At 43.1% G+C, this 25,533-nt stretch overlaps 1 protein-coding gene and 1 pseudogene across 2 annotated transcripts in view; one reads left to right on the top strand and one right to left on the bottom strand.

Annotated features, from left to right (window-relative positions):
* Positions 1–8,877: 8,877 nt before the first annotated feature.
* LOC308151264 (beta-2-glycoprotein 1-like) lies at positions 8,878–13,700 on the bottom strand (annotated as a pseudogene). The gene is made up of 8 exons (XR_013938009.1): positions 13,580–13,700; positions 12,164–12,340; positions 11,850–11,946; positions 11,608–11,684; positions 11,328–11,516; positions 10,909–11,088; positions 9,896–10,080; positions 8,878–9,253 (listed from the first exon to the last, which is right to left on the bottom strand). The product of XR_013938009.1 is annotated as a beta-2-glycoprotein 1-like (transcript).
* Positions 13,701–14,890: 1,190 nt separating this feature from the next.
* prkcaa (protein kinase C, alpha, a) overlaps positions 14,891–25,533 on the top strand; it is a gene marked incomplete at its 5' end in the record, with an annotated part of 146,421 nt that continues 135,778 nt past the window's right edge. The window contains one exon of the mRNA XM_080522814.1: positions 14,891–14,986. Coding sequence (XP_080378940.1) covers positions 14,891–14,986 — 96 coding nt within the window. The remainder of the gene's footprint in view (positions 14,987–25,533) is intronic.

Genomic DNA, 25,533 nt, shown 5'->3' on the forward strand with positions numbered 1-25,533 from the left:
CATGCAGATATGGACACTAGGGGAAAAACGTTGGACCATTGGTTGGGCTTCCTCAAGTTTCATCCTTACTGTTGTTACCCTTTGTGTGATCCACTTAATGACAAATCTGAAAAGACATCTACCCCCATTTTCCCCATGTCACTGTTTTAGGCTAGCTGGAAAACCTTTTTAAGTTGAATTTGCAATGTTGTTGTAAATTATAAATAAATCTCAATGTTCCAACAGCCTTGTGAATGGTGTGAACTACTATAATCCATATGTCATTCTTGAAAACAAGTGGGGGTTTTCAAGCTATTTCTTGAGAATGTTGCTTGTCTATTAGGAATGTTACACATTTGCTGAAATGGAAGTTGTTAAATAAAGTTTCTTTGGATTTTCATCACTGAAAACAACACTGGCTTTTGAGATACATGCAGCACACTACCCTTTAGCTACAGTATCATGTCATTCTGAGTGGCAACATACCTGACAGTATCTTTACCATCCTGAACATGTCACCCTTCTGAACACAACCTAGGCATACAACTGGTTGCCAGTGCCATAGCTTCACTGGCATGAGTTGACCTGGCTAGGCCTGTTGAGACAGCTTAGACACAGTTCTCTACACTTTATATCCAACTCATTGTCCCGTACACATCACTATGTACTTTACGATCTGGTTTCCTGGCCTTCATTAAGCCTAAGGACACAGCATCACTGGTACATCTCTATTTACAAAGCCACTAGAGGGTTGCTCTAACACACTACAGCTTAATAACCTGGTCATGGAATAACCTCCAGAACACACTACATCTTAAAAATCTTGTCTCACTGGGAGAGTTCAAAGCTCTGATTAAGAATTGTGTAACATGCTATTCCTAAAATGGATTTTATAATATATATCTGTTGTCCCATTTTTATTATGGTTTTTCTCCAATTGTGTAGGCTTGTACTTGTACTGATGTGCTATCCTGGCCAGGTCTCGAAAAAAGAGATTTTAATCTCAAGGGACCTCCTGGTTAAATAAAATAAAATAAATAAGAACACACCCACTCTCTCTCTGGCCCTGGCCCTAACCACTGTGCTCTCATTCTCTCTCTCTCTCTCTGGCCCTAACCACTGTGCTCTCCTTCTCTCTCTCTCTCTCTCTCTCTCTCTCTCTCTCTCTCTCTCTCTCTGGCCCTAACCACTGTGCTCTCCTCTCTCTCTCTGGCCCTAACCACTGTGCTCTCCTCTCTCTCTCTGGCCCTAACCACTGTGCTCTCCTCTCTCTCTCTCTCTCTCTCTGGCCCTAACCACTGTGCTCTCCTTCTCTCTCTCTGGCCCTAACCACTGTGCTCTCCTTCTCTCTCTCTGGCCCTGACCACTGTGCCCTCCTTCTCTCTCTCTCTCTCTCTGGCCCTAACCACTGTGCTCTCCTTCTCTCTCTGGCCCTAACCACTGTGCCCTCCTTCTCTCGTCAGGTGGATGGAGAATGTCACCCTGAAGGTAACAGCCACCTGTGGTCACCCTCCTGAGCTCTCGGGCCAGAGTGTGAGAGACGTCCACGCCTTCAAGAGCTGTCCAGGGGAGAGTGCCCCTCCTGGCAAGCCCCTCAAGAACCCCAAAGCCCCCAAATCGAGCAAACGCAAACCAAGTGTCCTCAAGGAGGCCAAAGTGAAAGCCAAACTTGTAAAGGCCAAAGCTAAACCAACCAAGACCAAAGCCAAGCCCCAGAGGAACCCTGTGGTACCTGCAACCAAAAAGAACAAGAAGACACTGGAATGAGAAATATAATGTTTGGGATTGATTTCCTATCTGTTTTTCCAGCTTTGACTAATAATGGCATGGTTAGGGCCAATGAACCTAGAAACATAGAAAACAACACTTAGGGTGGAATTAGCTCTGTCAGACTTGCCTAAATTACCTAAATGGCATCCTGTATTGGTTAAACGGCATATCCTTGGAACCAAAGCTTTCATGAATAGGTATTTTTTAATGTTAATATCAATTATGTTTACACAGCAGCTTCTGAAACATTAAAAACGTCTCGGGTCATTTGCTACGATATTGCTAAGATATTTCTTCTAGTATGTAGGAACAAAGATATCACCCAAAACACTCCTAATAGTAGAGCGGCTTAGCACAATAATTGTGCACTTTTTGAAGAAAGCATGACATTTCTACCATAGTTAAGTACATACCATAAGGTTTATTTTCAGATGTGGAGGGAAGTCAGATTTGACCCCAGAGGCCCGGGAGAGGTCAATGTCAAGATGACCGCCAGTCCACCGTGTCTAATGTTAAAACACGCTTAATTTTGGAACCAAACAGAGTAGAAAAACACTTTAGGTGTCCTTTCCAACTAAGTTAGGGATGCCCATTCATTTGGTGATACTTTTGAGATTGCCAGAATTCAAGAAAATGCAATTAGGTCAAAGTCAAGGTCAAATTACATTGAAATTACATGATTACATGAAACTTTGCTTCCATTTTGACACTATTGTTATGGTTAGTGTAGAGGAGTAGTACACACTATGCAGACATAGGCAGGCAAAGGATGCAAAAAGGTGCTTAATTTCCAAAACAAAATTGTACACAGAACTCAAAGTACACACAACTAACAAACTAACGACAAACCGACGAAAGACAAGGGAAGACATGAGGGGATATAAGGGAAGACATGAGGGGATATAAGGGAGGACATGAGGGGATATAAGGGAGGACATGAGGGGATATAAGGGAGGACATGAGGGGATATAAGGGAGGACACAAGGGGATATAAGGGAGGACATGAGGGGATATAAGGGAGGACATGAGGGGATATAAGGGAGGACATGAGGGGATATAAGGGAGGACACAAGGGGATATAAGGGAGGACATAAGGGGATATAAGGGAGGACATGAGGGGATATAAGGGAGGACACAAGGGGATATAAGGGAGGACACGAGGGGATATAAGGAAGGACATGAGGGGATATAAGGGAGGACATGAGGGGATATAAGGGAGGACACAAGGGGATATAAGGGAGGACATAGGGGGATATAAGGGAGGACATGAGGGGATATAAGGGAGGACACAAGGGGATATAAGGGAGGACATGAGGGGATATAAGGGAGGACACAAGGGGATATAAGGGAGGACATGAGGGGATATAAGGGAGGACATGAGGGGATATAAGGGAGGACACAAGGGGATATAAGGGAGGACATGAGGGGATATAAGGTAGGACACGAGGGGATATAAAGACAAGGGAAGACATAAGGGGATATAAGGGAAGACATGAGGGGAACAAAAGCACAGATCAGTGCACTTAAGTGCAACTTTGGCACACTTGCACCATCCAGTGCACCCTGTCTCACAGCGACAGCGGATTAATTCATGGCACGATTTTGATGCTTCAGGGAGCGTGGTCCAGAGCGGCTGCCACCCAGTTCTTTCCTTTGTCCAGCCCCAGTCAGATGGCTCTGGCATCTCTGGATCCAGGACCAGTACCTGGTTCCAACAGTTGGCCTGGTAGCAAGTGCGCTTGAAGTGCTCTTTGAGGGCTGCCTGGGTTGGAGGAATGTTCTCTAAAGTTCTGGACTTCTGTGTGAAGAGCTGTTTCCTGGCATCATTCACCTCCGTGCTCTCACTGGTTCGGTCATCAGCACCACAAATCGTTCTAGCAGTAACTTTGATTCTTCACTGACCTCACTTGGCATGCACAGGAGTTCATGGAAAGCATCATTGACCTCTGGGAAAGACTTCCAAGTCTCCCAGGCAGTCTTCTTTCCTCGGCCAGCGAATGCAGAGACAGTGTCACACCCAGTGAAATCGTGAAAGACTGTTAGAGTCTGGCACTGTGTAGGATTCCTTGTGGCAACCATTTGGTGAACAGCTATGTACCGTAAGCTTGACCCGACACCAAAGGCAACCCACAGCTCATCAGGAGCTATTTTGCTGAATGAAGCCACAGCCAGTACCACCACATCAGTATCAACGGTACGTATGGTCACCTTCTTACAACCTTTCTGCACAGCATCTGCCACATGCAGAAGTAGACGAGTGTCGCACTCGTTTAGCGAACATGGGGCAAGGCAGGCCAAGCATGACTCAGCAGGAGAGCAGAAGACTCCAGTTCCATCTGTTGCATACAGTTCCTTGCCCTGTGCTAGAGGTAGATGAACAGCTTTGCGTGACAGGAAAGAAAACAACTCGGTTTTGTTCTCATTGCATCGAAGGAAGTCCATCCAGTTCTTAGGCATCACAGTAGGAGGAGCCACCCTTTTCCTGCTGCCCTTTCCCCTCTTCTGTCTGGACGAGGCTTTCAGGCTGGCAGGTAGGTATACATCCCAGACAAGGTTGACTTGGGTGTTTTTCTGAAGTTGAGCAGAGATGTATGGTGCAAACACTGTTTCTCCATACTCTTGAAATGTTCTTGATGTGCTTGGATTTAGCATTTGAACCACAGCTGCACCATCGAGAATTACTGCATCAGCCACTGGCACACTATTGTCTTCGAGCAGATCTGACTCCAGGCAGCGAAGTAGATCTGCTTTAACCCCAAAGTTTTCCTCCAGTTGACAGAGCTGGTGGGGCTGCCTGGTTTTCATGGGAGAAGAAATGTTGGATGTCTCCATCTCGTGTTTGACAGGAAATGTACAGCCTTGAAAAGAGACCACAGTCACTCTTCAGTACTGCAAGTTGTCCCTTGTCTTTTGACCTTATCTTGACAGGTGGCCTACTGAACAGTGGCATCTTGTTCTTTGGAAGTGTTTGCGTGACAGGTGTTGTCCAATCAAAAATGTATTTACTACAACATTTCGGTACTATGACTCTTATTCTGAAACTTGCTTTGAAACCAGTAATAAAAATACTAATAACAGACCTACACTAGTTTATCTAGCAGAATTATTTTGATCAGCGCTGCCATAGCTAGCTAGCAAACGCATTCCCGGCTATAATCAAATTCAATGTCTTTGCATGTTACAGTTAGGAACTAAGGCTTTACTCAAGTGTACTAATATTGTCTGTTCATAGTAAGTCATTTTACTTGTTATATTTACCTGTTGATATTTAGTCAGAAGTGCTCTCTGTCTCGTGCATACTGCACTGTCACGGAGTGTACTGTCTTCTACTCTACTGGCGTTAGCTACTGGTGCCCTAGAGGGCCATCTGCGGATAACGCTGTGCTTAGCAGGAATAAATAAAATAACCACACATCCCAGTAAATAATAACTAATAACTGAATAATGCAGGGCAATAAAAATGTATTTTTTTCATAAATACAGAGTTCATAAATAAAAGAGAACAACTAATTGTGTTTTCTGAGGTAAAGTTTTACATAGACCTTGAACTAAATGCATTTTCTTGAATTCTGGCAATCTCAAAAGTATCACCAAATGAATAGGCATCCTTAACTTAGTTGGAAAGGACACCTAAAGTGTTTTTCTACTCTGTTTGGTTCCAAAATTAAGCGTGTTTGAACATTAGACACAGGGCCTGGCGGCCATCTTGAATTTGACCTCTCCCGGGCCTCTGGGGTCAAATCTGACTTCCCTCCACATCTGAAAATAAACCTTATGGTATGTACTAACTATGGTAGAAATGTCATGCTTTCTTCAAAAAGTGCACAATTCCTCATAATATGAGAGCTTAGCCGCTGTACTATAAGTTAGGCAGTTATGTTAATGTTGCAAAACTGTGGTCCTGAAGGGTGACCATAGGGATAGATTCATTAATGATACGCAAATCAGATTCCTACCAAAATTCTGCAGAAGTGAGCAAATAAATGTTTCAAAAGCAAGAGTGATACTTTTGAGAAGAACAGTTATAGGCCCACATATATTTGGACACATTTTTGTCATTTTAGCTGTTTATGGGCTTAAAGTGCAGACTCTCAGCTTTAGGGTAAGGGTATTCACATCCAAATTGTAGGAAGGGTTTAGGAATTACAGTGTACCCTTTTTCAAGGGACCAAAACATGGACCTGTGTTGAGCTATTCCATCATTATTTCTTTATCAATTAAGCAGGTAAAAGGTCTGAGTTAATGCCAAGTGTGGCATTTGCATTTGGAAGCTGTTGCTGTATACACACAGCATGTGGTCAACAGACATTTTTACATTTGACATTTTTGGCATTTAGCCATTTAGATGCCTTACTCCAAATCGACTTACAATCAACAGCACCCTCAATACAAATGAAACAGACCATCCTTAGGCTGCAAAACAAAAGATCCATTCCAAATCAACAGTTTGGTACATTCTGAGAAAAAAAAGAACACTGGTGAGCTCGGCACCACAAAGAGGTCTGGACGTCCATGGAAGACAACATGGTGGATGATCACAGGATCTTTTATATGGTAAAGAAAAAATACTGTTTGCTCAGATTCAGCCAAATGGAGCAAAGTTGATTGGTTGGCGCTTCACAATATAGATGGAAATGACCCAAAACATACTACATAAGCAGCCCTGGGGTTTTTTAAGGCAAAGAAGTGGAATATTCTGCAATGGCCGAGTCAATCACCTGAGTCAATCACCTGATTTCAACCCGATCAAGCATGCATTTCACTTGACAAAAATAAAGGCAGAAAGACCTACAAACAAACAACAACTGAAGACAGTTGCCGTAAGGCCACATGATTCTCGACATTTATTAAAAAGGAACATTTTATTTATGATTATTTTGATTTGTCTAATTACATTTGAACCCCTGAAAATAGGGGTTCATACAATATTTTAGTTCAACCCCTTGAATTAAAGCTGAAAGTCTGCACTTCAATTGCATCTTGATGGAAATTGTGTCACTGTCCAAATATTTCTAGAAGTTTCTCTTTTTGAAATGTTCATGTTATTTTATGATTTTGACATTACACACTAGTTTCAAGTTTATTGTTACATCACATTACACAAGAGTAAGACAGTAAAATTCTTAGGCTTCGGTTCCTGACATTGCAACACAAGACATAAGGCAATAGGCATAATTCAAGATAAAACAAAAATAACAGTAGTACAGGACATAAGTGACAAAGAATAATAAGACAGGATATAGTTATCAGTATCTGGACAATTTGCAGACAATAAGGCAATAGGCATAATACAAGTTAAAAGTGACAATAGTACAGGTAAGACAGAATACACTAGTGGTGCAACAAGTAATAATGGATAGTTCAATAGTAAAGTGGCTGTGAGCTTAAGGTTCACGTAGTTCGTATACATGTGGTGTGCTTGGAAATGATAGTCAATTGTCTACAGTGGGCTTGTTCATGAGCTTGAACGCCTGGGGGAAGTAGCTGTTGGTTAGCCTCTGAGTTTTGGCCCTGAGCCTCCGGAAGAGGCCTCGCCTTTTGGACGCATTGGTTCGAACAGGCTGTGGCTGGGATCTTTGATGATCCTCCGGGCTTTGCTGACACACCGTTTGTCCTATATATCCTGGATGGACGGAAGCTCACATCCAGTGATGCGCTCGGCTGTCCACATCACCCTCTGTAGCACTCTGCGGTTGAGGGCAGTGCAGTTGCCCTGCCAGGCAGTGATGCACCCAGTCAGTATACTCTCGGTTGTGCCTCTGTAGAAGGCCCGCAGGGTTTTCAACTCCATGCCAAACTTCTTCAACCGCACTACATTTGGAGTGTTCAATATTCTAATTATTGATAAAATATGTCTTATTGTGTTATATGTGTCATATGTTATAGGATTTTTAAAGCATTCTGTATTTTCATACCCCATAATTTGTATCCCACTAATGTTTCCAACATTTCTGGAAAATTGTTATACAAACCCGAGATTCAGAAAGTGGATTTATTTTCTTTATCAGACTTTTCTTTATTTTCTTGTCATTTTGATCATTGCTTGGGTCTCACAGGGTTAACGATACTTGTGTGACTATAGTATACTTTCATTGAAAAATAGGGTTTAGCTGTGCAATGGAGTCCATGGTGTAATACCATATATTTCCACCAGATGGCATAAATTTGATACTATCAGATCAATGAATGAATGAATGAATGAATGAATGGTCTTTATTGTCATTGATATAGTACAGGTACCAAACAACGAAATTTGGGAGGGGTGGCTCCCCTGGTGCGAGGAAAGAAAAGAAGAAAAAAAAAAAAAAAGAGGGGAAAGGAGCTGGTTTACATAAATAAAGGCTATGTACACTATCCACTATACTATACTGTACAAATAAAACACTGTGCTGTACTCTATGCTATGCTATACCTATTCTAACATTTCCTATTCTCTGAACCTTATGTACCCGAGGGTTGTCATATTGCACATGGTGTTATTGCACATTCTAATTAGACCGGTCTGATTAACTGCTTCATATCTCCAAAACTACATAGTCAAATTTGCTAAATTTGGTACTTGGTGAAAGCTGAGACCTGTGAGATGTTAAAAAATGAACATAGATATGACCAAATTACTGTAATGTGACTAAATACACAGTAGAAATTGAATATTTCATTTCCGTTTTTGAGAATTTCAAATAAGAAGGCCAGTTACACCCTGAAACTCTATATATCTCTGCCAAACAACACATTGGATCAGTTCTTCAACATCTCAACATATACTGTGCAAAATTTGATGAGGCATAAACAATGTAGACTATTGGTTAATCTGAATAACTGGATGGGCAATGGGCATATAAGCACGGGAAAGAGAAGGGTTCCCATAACAAACACCTAATTGTTTAGTTTGAAATGTGTCAAACTTTATATATGAGGGATTTGAACAGGTCTGATACATCCTGGAATGTTGTAGCTTGTTACAACTTGTGTTATCCATTAATTTACTATGGCGGTCATTTTTGACCAGAAACCCCACCGATGTTACAAAGTTGACTAAAACCTCGAAATTCAATGCCAGTGGTTAGTCAGCAATTGTATATGTTCAAATGCCTAGTGTGGAGGATATCATAAGGCCTTGAGGCAATCAAATGTAAAACACAATATTTATGATTGATGAAAGTTGCTCTCGGTCAGATTTGACCGGGAACACAACCGGAGGGTTAAATACAGTACAGTACTAGTATTTCATTTGCACAATATAGTATACGATTAAAGTTATGGATACAACGTTCAAACCCCCCCACAATGCATGAATATTTGGTCACATTGAAGCAACCAGTCACATAGAGACAGATGCATTTATTCATAGTTCATATGACTTTTATTAATAACTCATCTAAGGATTATTGCTCTAGTGTATGTGTCCTCTAGGTATTGGTTGGGACGGGTCAGGCAGCACCACACATCTTGATCTCAGAAGGAAGAGACTTGGCCTTCAGAGTGTACTCCACCTTGCCTGGTTCTGGAGGAGACAGACACAAGCACATTGAATAGTTTTCGATTAGATTAGATTAGATTAGATTCAACTTTATTGTCATTGCAGAGTACAAGTAAGTACTAGACAACGGAATGCAGTTTAGCATCTAAACAGAAGTGCAAATAGTGATATAAGAACATGATATTAAAAAACCATGATATAAAAACACGACAATGATAGTGATAGGTACAGTAGTTTAGAGCTATATACAGTTATGAGCTATGTACAGTTAAGGTAGCTTATGCACAGTATGTAATGTACAGATGTATAAAAGAGGCTATATCAAAGAGGTATGTGCAATGTGCAATATACAGTATGTGCAAAGCCAGTATTGTAAACATCAGTAGTGCAAAGGTTAAAGAGTGATCACATTGACCAGGGGTATGCAACCAGAATAGTTTAGAATAGATGATGGGGTAAATTATTTTAAAAGACATTTAACTCTGAACTAAAAAGCAATTTTAACAGATGATCTCCATTGAAGATGTTTTTGAGGAGAACGTTAACCTGTGTCCGCGAGTCAGGCTCCAGAAATTCAACAGAATAGAACAGAGTTTGTTGAACTTTGACAACTGCGATGGCAGCAAAAACATTGACACATGAACTGGCTTAGCCAACCAGCCTCACCCTGAAAGCATTCTGGGATCTTGAGTGTTCCATCTCTACAGGGTAGCCACACTTCTGCTCCTTGTTGAGACAGTAGAACACGACGGGTTCTCCATGGAGTACTCTGTTGGGTTTCAGATCCCCGATCCAGATTTTCTTTGCATTGTAAAAGATACGTCCTCTCTTTATGCCAACAGCACAGTGGGCTGTGGACAAGAGAAGAATATAAACATAGATGACAAGTGTGAGTGTCTCTAGTTATGTCTACTGGAGTCATACATTCTGCAGTCAGAGTATGGACTTTTATAGCATATTATGACTAATGATGGAATAAGGGAATCTATATCTATCTATCTATCTATCTATAGATATATTTTGTTAACATGCGTAAGTAGTAACATTTTGTTTATAAATGTCTTGATTATGCACTCATAAGGGGAAAACCACTAATGTAAAAAGGGTAGGCGCATGAATATAGTTTTTTGTTTGGTACTTTTGAGTTTTCTGTTAAGATGCGTAAGTGACATTTTGTTTATAAAAGTTTCAATGTTTTGATTATGCACTCATGGGAAAAAATATATAAAAACATGTAACAAGGGTAGGCGCAATAAGCCATGGCTTCAGCCTACACCTTTTTGGTCCTGGTGTTACGCATTGTGACTGTGTACATTTTTTATATCTGTATTATGAATTGTATAAGGGACCAAAATAAACATTCTCAATCAATCAATCTATCTATCTATCTATCTATCTAACTATCTATCTATCTATCTATCTATCTATCTATCTATCTATCTATCTATCTATCTATCTCTCTCTCTCTCTCTCTCTCTCTCTCTCTCTCTCTCTCTCTCTCTCTCTCTCTCTATATATATATATATATATATATATGTATGATTATGACAAAAAAATGCAGTGGTCAAGACCTTGGCGTCCTCAATGTTAGTTAGGCCCATGCAAACCAGTGGCCATGAATAATAAAACAGCCTGTTTGAAACAATCCATGTTTTTCAACTGACTGAAGACAGACTCACCCCTGCAGACAGGCATGGTTGACCAGTTTCCTATCCTCTCACACTGTATCTCTGCAGCCCCATCCAGGACATAGTGTGGGTTACACTCATACTTGACCTTCTCCTTGTAGCTGTGTTCTCTCATGACGGCGAAGCTGATGAAACCGTTGGCTAACGGTTTTGGGATTGAGCAACTCACCTCTGCAAAGGGACAAGGGGTCAAAGGTCACACGGGTTATAGGAAGCCACATTGAATGTGTGTGTGTGTGTGTGTGTGTGTGTGTGTGTGCATGTGCATGTGTGTGTGTGTGTATGTGTGTGAGTGTGTGTGTGTGTGTGTGTGTGTGTGTGTGTGTGTGAGTGTGAGTGTGTGTGTGTGTGTGTGTGACAGAGAATTACAGCAGTTGGATGTGGTGTTTTCCGATGAACACCTAACCTACCCCCACACACTGGTGGTTCCGTCGTGTTCCCGCTGGCCAAGCAGGATCCTCTCTCGTTACCAATGGGGGCCAGCGGTGGAGAACACTCATACGTCCAGCTTTGGCCATATATGATTGTGTTGCCAGTAACCTTCTTGTCATAGACAATTCTACCAAGTTTAGGTGCTATGGGCAGAGGACAACTCACAGCTGTAGGGAACAGATACATTTGTTATGTGAGTTAAGTGGAGACAAAATACAATTACAATTACATCATTTTGATCATGTCAAGGAGATGCACCTTTACACAGTGGTGGCGGGGCACTCCAGGTACTGTCGTGTAAACACTGGCTCTCATTGGCTCCCTCCATGACATACCTGAAGAACATCACTTTTTATTGTATATTCATAGAAACCAATAATCCAAGTTCTTATTGGCCTGGTACTTATAAGTAGCAGTAAATCGGTGGGTCTGCAAAAATGCACAGGACTACAACACAGCACGGTCCTATGTTAATGTTCCTGTATTTCTCTTTCCCTTACCCTTCATCACATGTGTAGTTGAGAATGGTCTTGTATGGCACTTCTTTCTTCACCATCGTTAAGGTGAGGAGAGGTTTGGGAATAGGGCACATCTTTGCTGTGTTGAGAATACACAAGATTTAGTCACAATGGAACCAATCCATAATGCATGAAACGGAATGAGGAATATTATCGGTTTTGTTTGGTACCACTCCTCATTCTATTCCATGCATTACAATGAGCCCATCCTCCGATTTCGACCTCCACCTTCCTCCACTGATACAGTATATTGACGGTAATGGTAATGGCTGATTCCTGAATGGTGGTGAACTCACGGGAACACACAAGCTCTGGTTTGGTCCATTCCCCAGCGGCGGTACAGACAATCTTGCGGGAGGCCGTCGTGGGTGTGTATCCGCGTTCACACGCCAGGGTCACCTCGTCCCCGATCTCATACACACGCTTGAGGGCCGCCACGTCTATCCCGTCAGTCACAGGTGGGCGGCCGCATACTGAGGGAGGACAGTCAAAAGTAAAGATTTTTATTATATTGATAGGGCCTTGATAGGGCCTTTTCAGCCGCGGCCCCGTCCCTCTGGAACGCCCTCCCCAACCACATCAGACAGGCCAACACCCTCCCAACATTTAAACAGGCCCTCAAAACCCACCTCTTCAAGCTTGCCTTCACCAGTTAACCCTCTCCCCCTCCCCTTCCCATGTGTCCCCAGCACTACCTTAACCTTTTTGTGTCTTTTTATTATTACTACTCGATCTTTTCAGTTTGTAAAGGGTTAGGGTTAGGGTTAGGGTTATCTTTGAGTGTCTAGAAAAGTGCTATATAAGTCTAATGTATTATTATTATTAATATTATTATTATTATTATTATTATTATTATTATCATGTAATTTATATTACATTAAACTTATTAGATTAGTTATTAGTTTAGATTCAACTTTATTGTCATTGCAGAGTACAGGTACTAGACAATGGAATGCAGTTTAGCATCTAACCAGAAGTGCAAATAGTGATATAAGAACACAATATAAAAAACATGACAATGATAGTGATAGATACAGTAAGGCATGTACTGTAGTTTAGAGGTATAAACAGTTATGAGCTATGTACAGTTAAGGTATCTGTGTACAGTTAAGGTAGCTATGTACAGTTATGAGCTATGTACAGTTAAGGTATCTGTGTACAGTTAAGGTAGCTATGTACAGTTATGAGCTATGTACAGTTAAGGTAGCTTATGTACAGTATGTAATGTGCAGAGGGGAGGCTATATCAAAGAGGTATGGGTAATGTGCAATATACAGTATGTGACTTATTACATTACATTAAAATATTCATAGCGTATTACAATAAAAGGAGAATGTACCAATAAACCTGAATGAACTCTGAATGTGTAGTGTTGCAAATACACCCACACTATCCTTGATTCAGTGTGTTTTGAGATTAGCATTGAGTATGCTCCTATATTACATGAAAATAAATAGAATTGTAATAATCCATTATTATTATTATTATTATTATTATTATTATTATTATTGTAATAATCCATTGTAATAGAACAAAGCTGTGAAATGTACACCAGTCTCTCAATGGAGAACCTTGCCGCTTTCATGGTGGACAGAGAGCTATGGCGTGCTCCCGTTGCGTAGCCATAAGCAACATACATTATCTGCTGTTATTCATATACTATACAAACTGTATAAACGTGTTATTACACTGGTTATAACTCTGTACTGTACCTTTCTTGGATGCCACAGATGTGGTATAGAAGGCCAGCTGACAGAGCAGCAGCAGAGCTAGGGTTCGGTTCATCTTCCCTGGGGTTGGAGAGTGTGAGTGTCCCCTTCTCTCTGTGGAAGGTGGTACATTTAACAGGATTGAGAAGGGCCCCTCAGAGTGATCCAATCAGAGCTCTGAATAGACTTCCATTGATTAGGCCAAAGGTCATAGTTGTCAATGCATGTTTACTCTCGAGTTGAAGGATAACTTTCACTCTGTACTCACACGCACAGAGAGGCACACAGGCACAAATGCACACTCGTGTTGTTGGCAGTATTACAATGCTGTTGTACAGTATGTACTGTAATGGATAATCAAGTTCATTGCCTAACAAGCATTACCTGCAACATTTCAGAGTTTAGTAGTTGGTTCAGTATGTCCAGTAATACCATGATTGCATAGTAAATGGTCAATTCCATGTGAGAAAGAGCCATATATAGCTATGGTTTTACAGCAATCAATAGTGTGAATGGGATGCCATGGAATTTGACAGACAGTATCATAGAATAGAATAGCACAGTGAAGAGATTATATTATGGCAAAAGGGCATGGTGATTTACACATTGTTTTGCTTGAGGAATGCCCTCAATAGGGACATTATGTTGATGAAACACTGGCCACTACATTAGATGAGGGGAAATTGGAGTTGTTGGGAGAAGTGAGGCCATCTCTCTCTCTCTCTCTCTCTCTCTCTCTCTCTCTCTCTCTCTCTCTCTCTCTCTCTCTCTCTCTCTCTCTCTCTCTCTCTCTCTCTCCTCTCTCTCTCTCTCTCTCTCTCTCTCTCTCTCTCTCTCTCTCTCTCTCTCTCTCTCTCTCTCTCTCTCTCTCTCTCTCTCTCTCTCTCTCTCTCTCTCTCTCTCTCTCTCTCTCTCTCTCTCTCTCTCTCTCTCTCTCTCTCTCTCTCAGTCTAGTCCACTGTATACTTTCCGCCACTGGATGGCGCTCCAATCTCTTCCAAATTCCAACCGACACCAGCTGCCCTCCCTCGCACGAGAGGGGGTGAATTGTAGCCTGCTGACGTCACACCTCGAGTGAAAAAAGGAAGCAGGGCGCTCAGTGCGAGCTGTCATTAAGTAGTTTGTAGCGACCGCGAGGGAAGCCCATAGATAGATAGTACAGTATCTCCAGTTACAACACCGACCGCTTCAACTGCCTACTGGCGAAAGAGAGTGCGCGTATAAAAAAATAAATAAAAAAAAGCTATTCGTTGGATTGAAACACAACAAAAAAACATCGGAAGGAGAGCAAGAATAACGTTGCTTTTGGAAACTATGGCTGATGTTATAAGTGTCAACGAGGCTCCCGAGGCGGACGCCGTGAATAGGTTCGCTCGCAAAGGTGCTCTCAGGCAAAAGAACGTCCACGAGGTGAAGAACCATAAATTCACCGCGAGATTCTTCAAGCAGCCGACTTTCTGTAGTCACTGCACCGACTTCATCTGGTAAGCGCGTTCTCCTCTCCGAAAGGGGCTGCAGCCTGTTGAATGCTGTACTACAGTACAGTCGCGGAGCAGCAAGCCGCTGTGGGCGAATTGGTTTACAGTTTTTTTTATTTTATTTTTTTAACAAAAACATCACATAGGCTAAGTGGAAAAAGTTCATAAGAACATAAACATGTATTCATTCCAGAGCGTACATTTAGCAACAGTAACAACTTTCGGGATAGCCGAAAAAACAACTTTTTCGGCTATCCCCTCAACGCTCAAAGGAAAAACTTCCACCTTGTTTAAGTTGTTACTGTTGCTAAATGTACGCTCTGGAATGAATACATGTTTACGTTCTTATGAACTTTTTCCACTTAGCCTATGCCCTATGTGATGTTTTTGTTAAAAAAACAAACAAACAAAAAAAACAACTGTAAACCAATTCGCCCACAGCGGCTTGCTGCTACAATGTGTTAGTCTGCCCGTTTGACAGCAGCGCCTCTTTGATGTTTGTTAGGGAATGTCTCACTTTCAGGCAGCACTCTCCTTGTTTTGATAAACAATGAAAGACCACTGTCTGTCTGCACCCGACGACGATAGACAAACCCTCCAACCACACTTGGCACTCCAGAACTCTGCCCAGGGCATTCGATAGGGTCGAAGACGCACCCATGTTTACTGCGTTCCACTGCTCAAAGGGTGGTGCGTTCTTTCCTGCACCGTGGCTCATTTACAATCTTGTGTAAATAATTTCTCTAGAACAACCTATGGCCCTCCTTATGATACTCTAGTTACATGTAACGATTATGGGGAAACACTTCAACTGCCCCCCCCCCTCTACTCTACTCTACTCTTCTGTGTTTACTGTGCTGTATGTTATACTGTGCCTATGTTGTGTAGGCTACAGATATTTTGTCTTTTTATAACAAGTGCCTTTAGAATCTCCAATGCAAGTTGCTACGTTACTGCTATTGTGCAACTTGTGTTACTACTGAATACATTACCATATAGTAACATGAAGACCACAAGGCACTAACTAGGCTTATGCCTTGCCTCAATGCCTTGCCTCAACCTGGAACTGAATATTCTTGTGAATGCTTTCCAAAGCACACTTATTGATTAATATCATGAGAGAGAGAGAGACAGAGACAGAGACAGAGAGATGGAGAGGGGGGGGGGGGCAGTGGACCTGTTACTTGGAGACTACCCCCCCCTCTCTCTGATATTGCAAACATATTTATTTGTCTGTACCTGTCCTTTCCATGTTTTTTATTTAATTCTTCCCATGTTTCTGTTTCAACAGGGGATTTGGAAAGCAAGGATTTCAGTGCCAAGGTAAACAGACTTTGATTGACAGCCAGTCCAGCTCCCGCCACTCAATGTAGCATTGATTCATGATTCATTCTCATTCACACCTCCTTAAGAGAGCTGTGTGTGTGTGTGTGTGTGTGTGTGTGTGTGTGTGTGTGCCTGTGTGTGCCTGTATGTGTGTCTGTGTGTGTGTGTGTGTGTGTGTGCGCGCGTGTGCGTGACTGTGTGTGTGTGTGTGTGTGTGTGTCTCTGTGTGTGTGTGTGTGCCTGTGTGTGCCTGTGTGTGTCTGTGTGTGTGTGTCTGTGTGTGTGTTTGTGTGTGTCTGTGTGTCTGAATCAAGCTGTTGGATGTTTTTTGGTTGTTGTTGTTCTGCTTGCTCTTTAATAAGAGAGATGGTGAGTCAGACTGTGAGCTTTTCCTAGCTTCTCTGTGTTTGTGTGTGTGTGTGTGTGTGTGTGTGTGTGTGTGTGTTTTGGTCTCAGGGTTTTCTTCAAGTGCACATTAAGACATTATCAGCCTCATTGCATTTATACAGGAAATAATACCAGGAAATGTCTTTGGTCGCCTGTGTGGAGAATTGATTAGCAATGATAAAAAGTGCTTGTTTATGATACTGATACCGACGAGAGAGATAACATTTACTTCTCCTCAGCTCAACAAGAACACAGAACTGATAGTTTAATGAGCGACTGTTGAGCGGAATTCATAAGAAATGAATGGGTTGTATTATTCTCACACAAACAGGGCTGACATGATGAAATCAAATCATACTGTACACAGCAATCTCACACAAATAATGCCACTGTTCAAATAGGCCATGGTGGAAGGGGATGGACACAATATGACTATTGTTGCTTATTATTAAGCCTAATCCTAGACTAAAAAGCATCTTCAATGGAGATTTTACATTGAAAGTGTGATTTAGTCCAGGACTAGGTTTGAGCCTTGTCTGTGAGACCAGCCTCAATCAGGTGCTAAATCAAAACCATTGCTGGGGGCTTTACTACACTACAGGGCCAACCCTGGCTGCAGGGCAGTACTGGTTTTGATGTGTTCTTCTCACATTGTCCTCCGTCCCATGGTTCCAGCAACTGTTGCATAACCTGTCCATCACAGTACAACTTGGCTTAGAAAACTGTAGTTTTAGAGTCGTTTTTAGACTGATGGGTCTATGTATGACTTGGGCTTGTGGTTGATCCTGTCTAGTTAGGCCTTAACCTCGATGAGAAGGGGCCTTTACTAGTTTCGCAAATACCTGGCTTGGGCGGAGCTCCAAAAAAAACAGGATTCAGTTTTTACTTCAGGTTTTCTTCCATTTTCTTCAATGGTGCAAGCTAGCATTGGCAACACCTCTATGCAACATAGTTCTGCCTGGTTTGTTAAAACAAAGCACATAACAACAAGCAACAAGAAGTCGGGGGGGGGGCGGGGGCATTGCGAGCCAACCAGACTGGCTAATCTAAAATTCACCACCAAACCTCCTAAGGAGGCGTGAGAACAGTGTGATTTTGAGGTAAAGCTAAGCCAGGCTTGTTAGGCCTATGGTCTTCTTGGGGTTTGTTCATGTCCATTCATGCCGATTTTGAGCTTGATCACTGATTTCAGTCTATAGTGCAGAGAAGTGCTTTAATCGAACATGAAACATGTAATGTAAGCAGTAATTATGAAAGCGGTTTATATATTTAGACATTTTAGAGTGAATGTTACAGTATATAATGTTATAGTATACTCATAAATCAATGGTAGCATACTCTAGATACTTTGTAAGGGATAACTTTAAGATAATAGTCATCATTTGAGGTAGGCTTTTTCACTTTATTAGAACATTTGATTTCCATAACCGCATAGTAAAATGACTGTTATGTTATTACAGTAACTCAAGCCTCACACATTCAGTCTTTAAGCAGGTTTAATAGTGTAGAAATAGTGATGCTTAGCACTGACAAGAAAGATACCATCGCCTACTACATATTTACTGGCATCTCATCAAAGAGGAGGTAGATCATGTTGATCAGCTTCGATCTCCCCAGACAATCTTCATATGCTAAGTAGAACGGGTTTCAAGTCTGTTGAAACTGTCTATTAGCTTTGCTGCAAAAGAGAAATGCCGGTTCAGTGGTGATGTTAATCTTCCGTTGGAATTACAAATTTGCTTTGCTTGCATGGCTGCACTTCCAGTGAACTCGTAATGATACCTGGAATTTTATAGAGGACGAGACGATAAAGGAGAGTGAAAGATACGGGTAGAGAAAGATAGAGAAAGAGTGATGTGATATGACAAAGTTTTCCGGAAAGAATATACAGAATGCGACTAGTGGAATGCAGTTCACTGCATTGGGGTCATTTAAAGATTTTCACCGAACATTGAGCTTGCGGATCTCAAGTTAGGATTACCGCCCGAAAATGAATATCAGAGCTAACATAATATTGAAACTATTGAGCTACCCAGAGACTCTGCCTGCCTGCCTGCCTGCCTGCCTGCCTGCCTGCCTGCCTGGCCACATTCGGGGAATAGGCCTATGCTCTAAAGGATGATGAGAGTCGTGGTGCTAAAGGGTAGGGTGAAGGAAGGTGTCCATTTGCTGGAGTGTATGGAAGGATAAACACGCACCAGAGAGAGAGATCGTTTGATCTGGATGGTTCAGAAGCCTCATTTCCTGGAATAAGATGGGCTTTTATAACTGGGGAGGGAGGGAGGGAGGGAGGGAGGGTGGGAGAGAGGGAGAGGGAGAGAGAGAGAGAGAGAGAGGATGGAATGGAATGAGAGAGAGAGAGAGAGAGAGAGAGAGAGAGAGAGAGAGAGAGAGAGAGAGAGAGAGAGATACTGTGTGTGTGCGTGCACATCACTTATTTTCTTACATTTTAAAATGTCCGTGTGTCGTACTGTACACCTATGTATGTGTGATTTTCCTTCCTGACCTAATTGCGATCAATAAAGCTCCTCCTCTGTTTGATCTTAGAGTCTGGAGGTGAGCTGCACTCTGCTCAGAGGCTCTCAGTGTTGGCTCTCACTTGAATATTTGATGGGGAAGCCTCGCTCATTAGCGAGCATGGAGTTAGTGTATTGACTTCCTGCCATGTTTTCACGTGTGTGTGTGTGTGTCTGTGTGTGTCTGTGTGTGTCTGTGTGTCTGTGTGTGTGTGTGTCTGTGTGTGTGTGTCTCTGTGTGTGTGTCTCTGTGTGTGTGTGTGTGTGTGTGTCTCTCTCTCCCTCTTCCATACAGCTCTGTTTCCTCTCCCCTGTGGATGGTGTCATTTGGAACATTGTCTCTATATAATCATTAACTCCATTTGACATGCAGAGTGACATACTCATAGACAATAGCAATGGCTGATCTATTCAATCTACATTGCCATAACCAAGAGTCATAGCCAGTAGCTACTAGCTAGGAGGCTTTCTGATCTTTACACACTATTTCTCTCCCATGTTGTAAATCACTGGCCTGGCTCTGTTAAATAAATAATGGCTACCTTATCAAGATGAAGGTGCGCAGTAACAGCCCTGCTATTCACCACTGAAGGTCCCCACTTAAAAATACCTGTCCACCCATCAATTATTAAACACACTCATTTTATTGGAGGCTCCCGGCAACAAGCAGGATGAGGCCTGCAGAGTATAACGGACGAGCTGAGAGGGGAGGAGGGAGGGAGGGACAGGGGGAGGGAAGGAGGCGAAAGAGGGAGGGAGGGAGGGACAGGGGGAGGGAAGGAGAGAAAGAGGGAGGGAGGGAGGGACAGGGGGAGGGAAGGAGAGAAAGAGGAGGGAGGGAGGGACAGGGGGAGGGAAGGAGAGAAAGAGGGAGGGAGGAGGGACAGGGGGAGGGAAGGAGAGAAAAGAGGGAGGGAGGGAGAGACAGGGGGGAGGGAAGGAGAGAAAGAAGGGGGAGAGAAAGAGAGAGAGAGACAGAGGGAGGGAGGGAAAGAATGAAAGAGAAAAGGAGGGGGAGAGAGAGAGAGAGAGAGAGAGAGAGTGGCCTTTCTGCAATTGGTGTTGACATTTAATTTGGTTTCAGAATCGCAAATGTTCTTTCCTGCTGTGGAGATCTCTATTCTAATTGCATGTTTTACTGCAGGTGTTAACATGCTTTACTGCAGGTGTTAACATGTGTTTTATTGCAGGTGTTAACATGTGTTTTTACGGTATCTGTGTTTCAAATGAACATTAAATAATTTCCTCCTCCAGTTATTCAAATTGGATTTTTGTCACAAATGAGTCCATAAAACATTGCCAATCCCTTTAACTGTATTGCTGGATTTAGACATAATAGTGTTTGGGTTTTTTTGTATTGTGAATGTGTGTGTGTGAGTGTGTGTGTCACGTTTTTTATATTGTGTTCTTATATCACTATTTGCACTTCTGGTTAGATGCTAAACTGCATTTCATTGTCCAGTACTCTGCAATGACAATAAAGTTGAATCTAATCTAGTCTAATATATGCACATATTATGCTTGAAAAGTTGCTCCAGCTACAGATCTCATACACACAAATGTATATTCAACAAGTCTTTTCCTTTAGAGTAAGCCATGGTCAAGGCTAAGTCATGCTGTCACAACCACGTCTCACCCCCTCACCAAAGACACACGTCGGCCATTGACGAGCTTGAGTAGATACCGGTGTAACAGAGAAGAAACAAGCCCTACGATGGTTCTCAGGTTGGCACCATTTGAGATGTATCAGTGCCACCATGATCCTCAGCCAACTGTTTACCATCTCATCCCCCGGGGGAATTTTTTTTTTCTTGGCCTGTCGCACACACATACACATACACATACACATACACATACACATACATATACACACACACACACACACACACACACACACACACACACGCATCTCCCAGGCCAGTCCTGTTACAGCGGCGTCTGATTACACAGGTTAACCCGGGGCCTAAGTGTCGGTGGCTCAAATCACAATGAAGCGCCAGTTGGAGGTACAGCGCTGTAATTTGTACCTGGCTCTGACCACAGCTGCGAAGCCAGCCGCCATTAACTGAAACCATTCACTCATGATTGCTCTCTTTCATTACAATCATTCCGAATGTTAGTAACTGCCAGTAGAATGGAATAATCTAAGCATTTTAAGTATCAATTGTGATAATTGGCCATTTTCTGTTGGCTAGTCTTGCCTCACAGTACGCCAAACCCAGTGTTCTGATGTCTATATTTAGGTTGAGGAGATGAAGAAGAAGTGGGGCCACTGACATGATCCTGTGACAAGCTTTTTCAATAATGAAACCATGGGAAGCTGGCTTGGAACAGACCTCTCTAATCTCAGGTCTCACTTACAGCAGGACTGCGTTTCTGATGTGGTTGTGCTCAGGAGTAAGGAGGGAGGGATGAGAGGGAGGGAGAGAGGGATGAAGGGATGATTGGAAGGATTGAGGAATGATGAGGACGGAAGCTGGGATGAAGGAGGGATCAATGGACGGGTGGAGAAACGATGGCATGGATTGGATGGATGGAGGGAGGGAGGGAGGGGAAAAGAGATAGTAATGGATTGGCTAGTGGTAATGGATTCTACTGGAGGAGTCACAATAGTCTCTGTGGTTGGGGAGTAATGGGGTCAGCTAAATGGCATATATATATATATATATATAGTTAGAGGACACATACGCACACACGTGTTTTTACAATATCAGCCTTGTTTACACTGTATACATATGGAGCACGAACGGATACGATAGGAGCTGGATGGCGATGGCTCAGCAAATAGGGGAAGTCTAGGAGATTGAACTTAACACAATCACCATGTGTAGGTTTGTGTAATCTGCTGTCATGCCACACTCCTGCGGGAGGGAGTGTGTGTGTGTGTGTGTGCCTGCATGCGGCTGTGTGTTTGTGCGTGTGTGACCCTCTCTCTCACCACGCTCCTGTGCTTCTTAGTTGTTTAGACAGTGCCGAGGTTATCCTGGTGTACATCCGTTGCCGAGGCGGCCAATAGGAGCACTTTTGGCAGAGTATGGAAAGGTAAACTCAGCACGCGTCCTTGACCTGCCCCCGCGTGGCGGCCGGCCCAGACCAGGTGGTGTCAGAGGGGTGTGCTGGTGAAATCAGGAGGACAGCGTCATTGTCATTGTAATAGACCGAAAAGAAAAATGTGTTTGATACCGTTCCTTATTCTGTTTCATGCATTTCAATCAGCCTGTTCAGATAAGTTAGTTAGTTAGTTAGTATTGTAAGAGTTCCTGATGTAGCCTTGCTTTCTTGCTGCAATTGGGGAACCATTGGAGTCCTCTCCAAAGTGCTAAGCTAAGTCACCTGCATTGTAAGTATCTGAAAGTACTGTATAACCAAACCTTTTTAACCAGGTCAGTTGGCAACCATAAGTCCAATCGTTTCAGTTTGTATGGGAGCCCTGTGCCTAGCAGTGGCAAGACAGTGGCTAACTCTCGTGTCGGTTCATGTTGTGGATGTGTAGCACTCATGTAAACATGTCATGTAAACGTTGTGCAATATGGCACCTTACTCCCCCAGGGTCTGTGTCTGTGTGGATTTTAGTGCAAAGTATACCTAGCGTGTAAAATCACCTGAAATGAACCGTGTGTGTGCTGTGTGTGTGTGTGCGTGGGGTGTGTGTGTGCGTCCAACACTGATCCAGTCCACAAGCAGGTCACTTCTGGATGATGATGATGATGATGATAACTATAATATGAAAGCATTAATAAACGGTTCATAACACTTTTTTTTATTACTGTTAGATTAATATTATTTATATATCCTATTTTCCAATGAGTATTCTAGCGTATGCTCCGTTAACACATACAAACGCATCGTCAGCGCTTGATCGTGTATGCTTTCAGAAGACATTCATAAATGACAGGCGGAGACAGGCGCAGGCCGACTGGTTGGTTAAGGGAGGACTGTCAACGACAGGCAGGAATGTCAGCCACACACTCTGGGGCCATGCTTCTACAAGGGCGCTAGTGATTCAGCGACAGCAGAGCATCACCTCAGCTGTGGAATGGCAGCTTTGACAATAGCCTCTCCCCTCTCTCCGCCCCCCACCCTCCACCCTCCCTGGGCAGTGTGCAGAATGCTGCCCGCAACAGTGCACCCTGTCTGAGGGAGATTGGAAGTCACCACCCCCTCTCTCTGTCTCTGTCTCTGTCTCTGTCTCTGTCTCTGTCTCTATCTCTGTCTCTCTCTGTCTCTGTCTCTCTCTCTGTCTCTCTCTCTGTCTCTCTCTGTCTCTCCCTATATCTCTCTGTCTCTCTCTTCCCTCTATCTCTCTCTCCCTCTCCCTATATCTCCCCCCCCCCCTCTCTCTCTCTCTCTCTCTCTCTTTCAGTCTCTGCATTCTCTCCATACCAGTCTCCATTCCACAGCCATACCAGGGGAAATGATCAATAAAGGGTTCTGTCGGTTAGAGTGGTGCTTGATCTCAGAGTTGAGATGTTATGACATCTGTGGTGAAAATAGAAAGGCTGAGGGAAGATGGTCTGGGAATGGTCACAAGAGGAGCATGCGAGCAACACAAATATCCATATACACACATACACCCCAGACACACTTTAGAATTTAAATTAAAATTCAGAGAGAGAGAGAGAGAGAGAGAAGAGAGAGAGAGAGAGACAGACAACAGAATGCTCAAAACTATCATGACCTTGGTCAAGTTTGAGATGCCTGGAGTCATTGTGTGTCAGTGTCTGTCTGCCGAGAGAGAGAGAGAGAGAGAGAGAGAGAGAGAGAGAGAGAGAGAGAGAGAGAGAGAGAGAGAGAGAGAGAGAGAGAGAGAGAGAGAGAGAGAGAGAGAGAGAGAGAGAGAGAGAGAGAGAGAGAGAGAGAGAGAGAGAGAGAGAGAGAGAGAGAGAGAGAGAGAGAGAGAGAGAGAGAGAGAGAGAGAGAGAGAGAGAGAGAGAGAGAGACAGACAGACTCACAAGTCCTCCATCCATCCCCTATACAGATACATAACCACCCACAGGGCTCAGTAGGATGACATTACGGCTGTGCCCTGTGTGTTGCCCCTGAGCAGGAGAGAGATGTCCAGATTAGAGGTATGATACGCTGGCCCCAGACAACCCTAATAACTAATGCTGCCCCAGCAAATCCCCAGGAGTAAAACCGCTTAACCTACCCTAACCTGTACCCTTTGGATCCATCCATCCATCCACCCACCCTAAGACTGGAGCAGGAGGACACACACACACACACACACACACACACACACACACACACACACACACCTCCTCTCTCATCTGCCCTACCCATGCACGCACACAGACAGATCCAATAGCACCATGTGCCCCTGGGACACTGCAAAGAGAACAGAACAGCGAGTGACACCGCCATTACTGAGATTACCTAGAGAGAGAGAGAGAGCTGCAACAGCTGGACAAACTTAGTCCCCATCCAACTCCTTTCTACTTCAGAGTAGCAAGGCCATTAAAATGCTACACGTGTCAGCCTTAAAAAAAATGCTAAGCTACGTTCTAAAACCATAGCTCCATACAGTGTGAGTCAATGGGGCTAGTGAGTCAGGGCAAACAGGACACCTGTGTGTCTGTGTAGATTGTCCTCTCCTCCCTCTCTCTCTCTGTAAATGACTTCACTAGTTGAGTAGTTCACTAGTCATTGTTACTGTTTTAAACCTGCTCTGCCAATTCTACAGCTCTGTGTGTGTGTGTGTGTGTGTGTGTGTGTGTGTGTGTGTGGCAGGATTATAGATTTGCCTCCTGTGGTGTCTTTTATGGACACTAGTGACTTGGAGTGTGTGTGTGTGCGCGTGCATGTGTGTGTTTGTGTGTGTGTTATCCTGGATAAACACCCGAGATGTGTCACTCACCTTGAAGCTGAACCTGACAAGAAGGAAGCCTGGACAGGGGGTGTCCAGAGACAGTCGGGGTTTTAGCCGACACCTTCCTGCTGGCCAGAAATATAACATAACATTACAAAAAACACCATTTTGGTTTTCATTTCTCTCCCGGTATACCTTCCCCTCAAAATACCTGCTGCTATACCGGTAATACCGGTAAAAAAAAAAAAAAAAACAACTGTCATCTATGTGCCACCCGGTGCAGCGGAACACACACATTCGCCCAATGAGCGCACCCCGACCTGTGTTCACCAGGTGACAGCAGAAGTTCCCCTCTGGTAATTTTACTGCATGTTCACAAACTAAATCTAGTGGCCTAGTCAGTGAACACAAGTAACCAAGGCAGTACTCTCTCATGTGCT

The sequence above is a fragment of the Nansenia antarctica genome (genome assembly GCF_963989245.1).
Source record: "Nansenia antarctica genome assembly, chromosome: 2".
Classification (NCBI taxonomy): Eukaryota; Metazoa; Chordata; class Actinopteri; order Argentiniformes; family Microstomatidae; genus Nansenia; species Nansenia antarctica.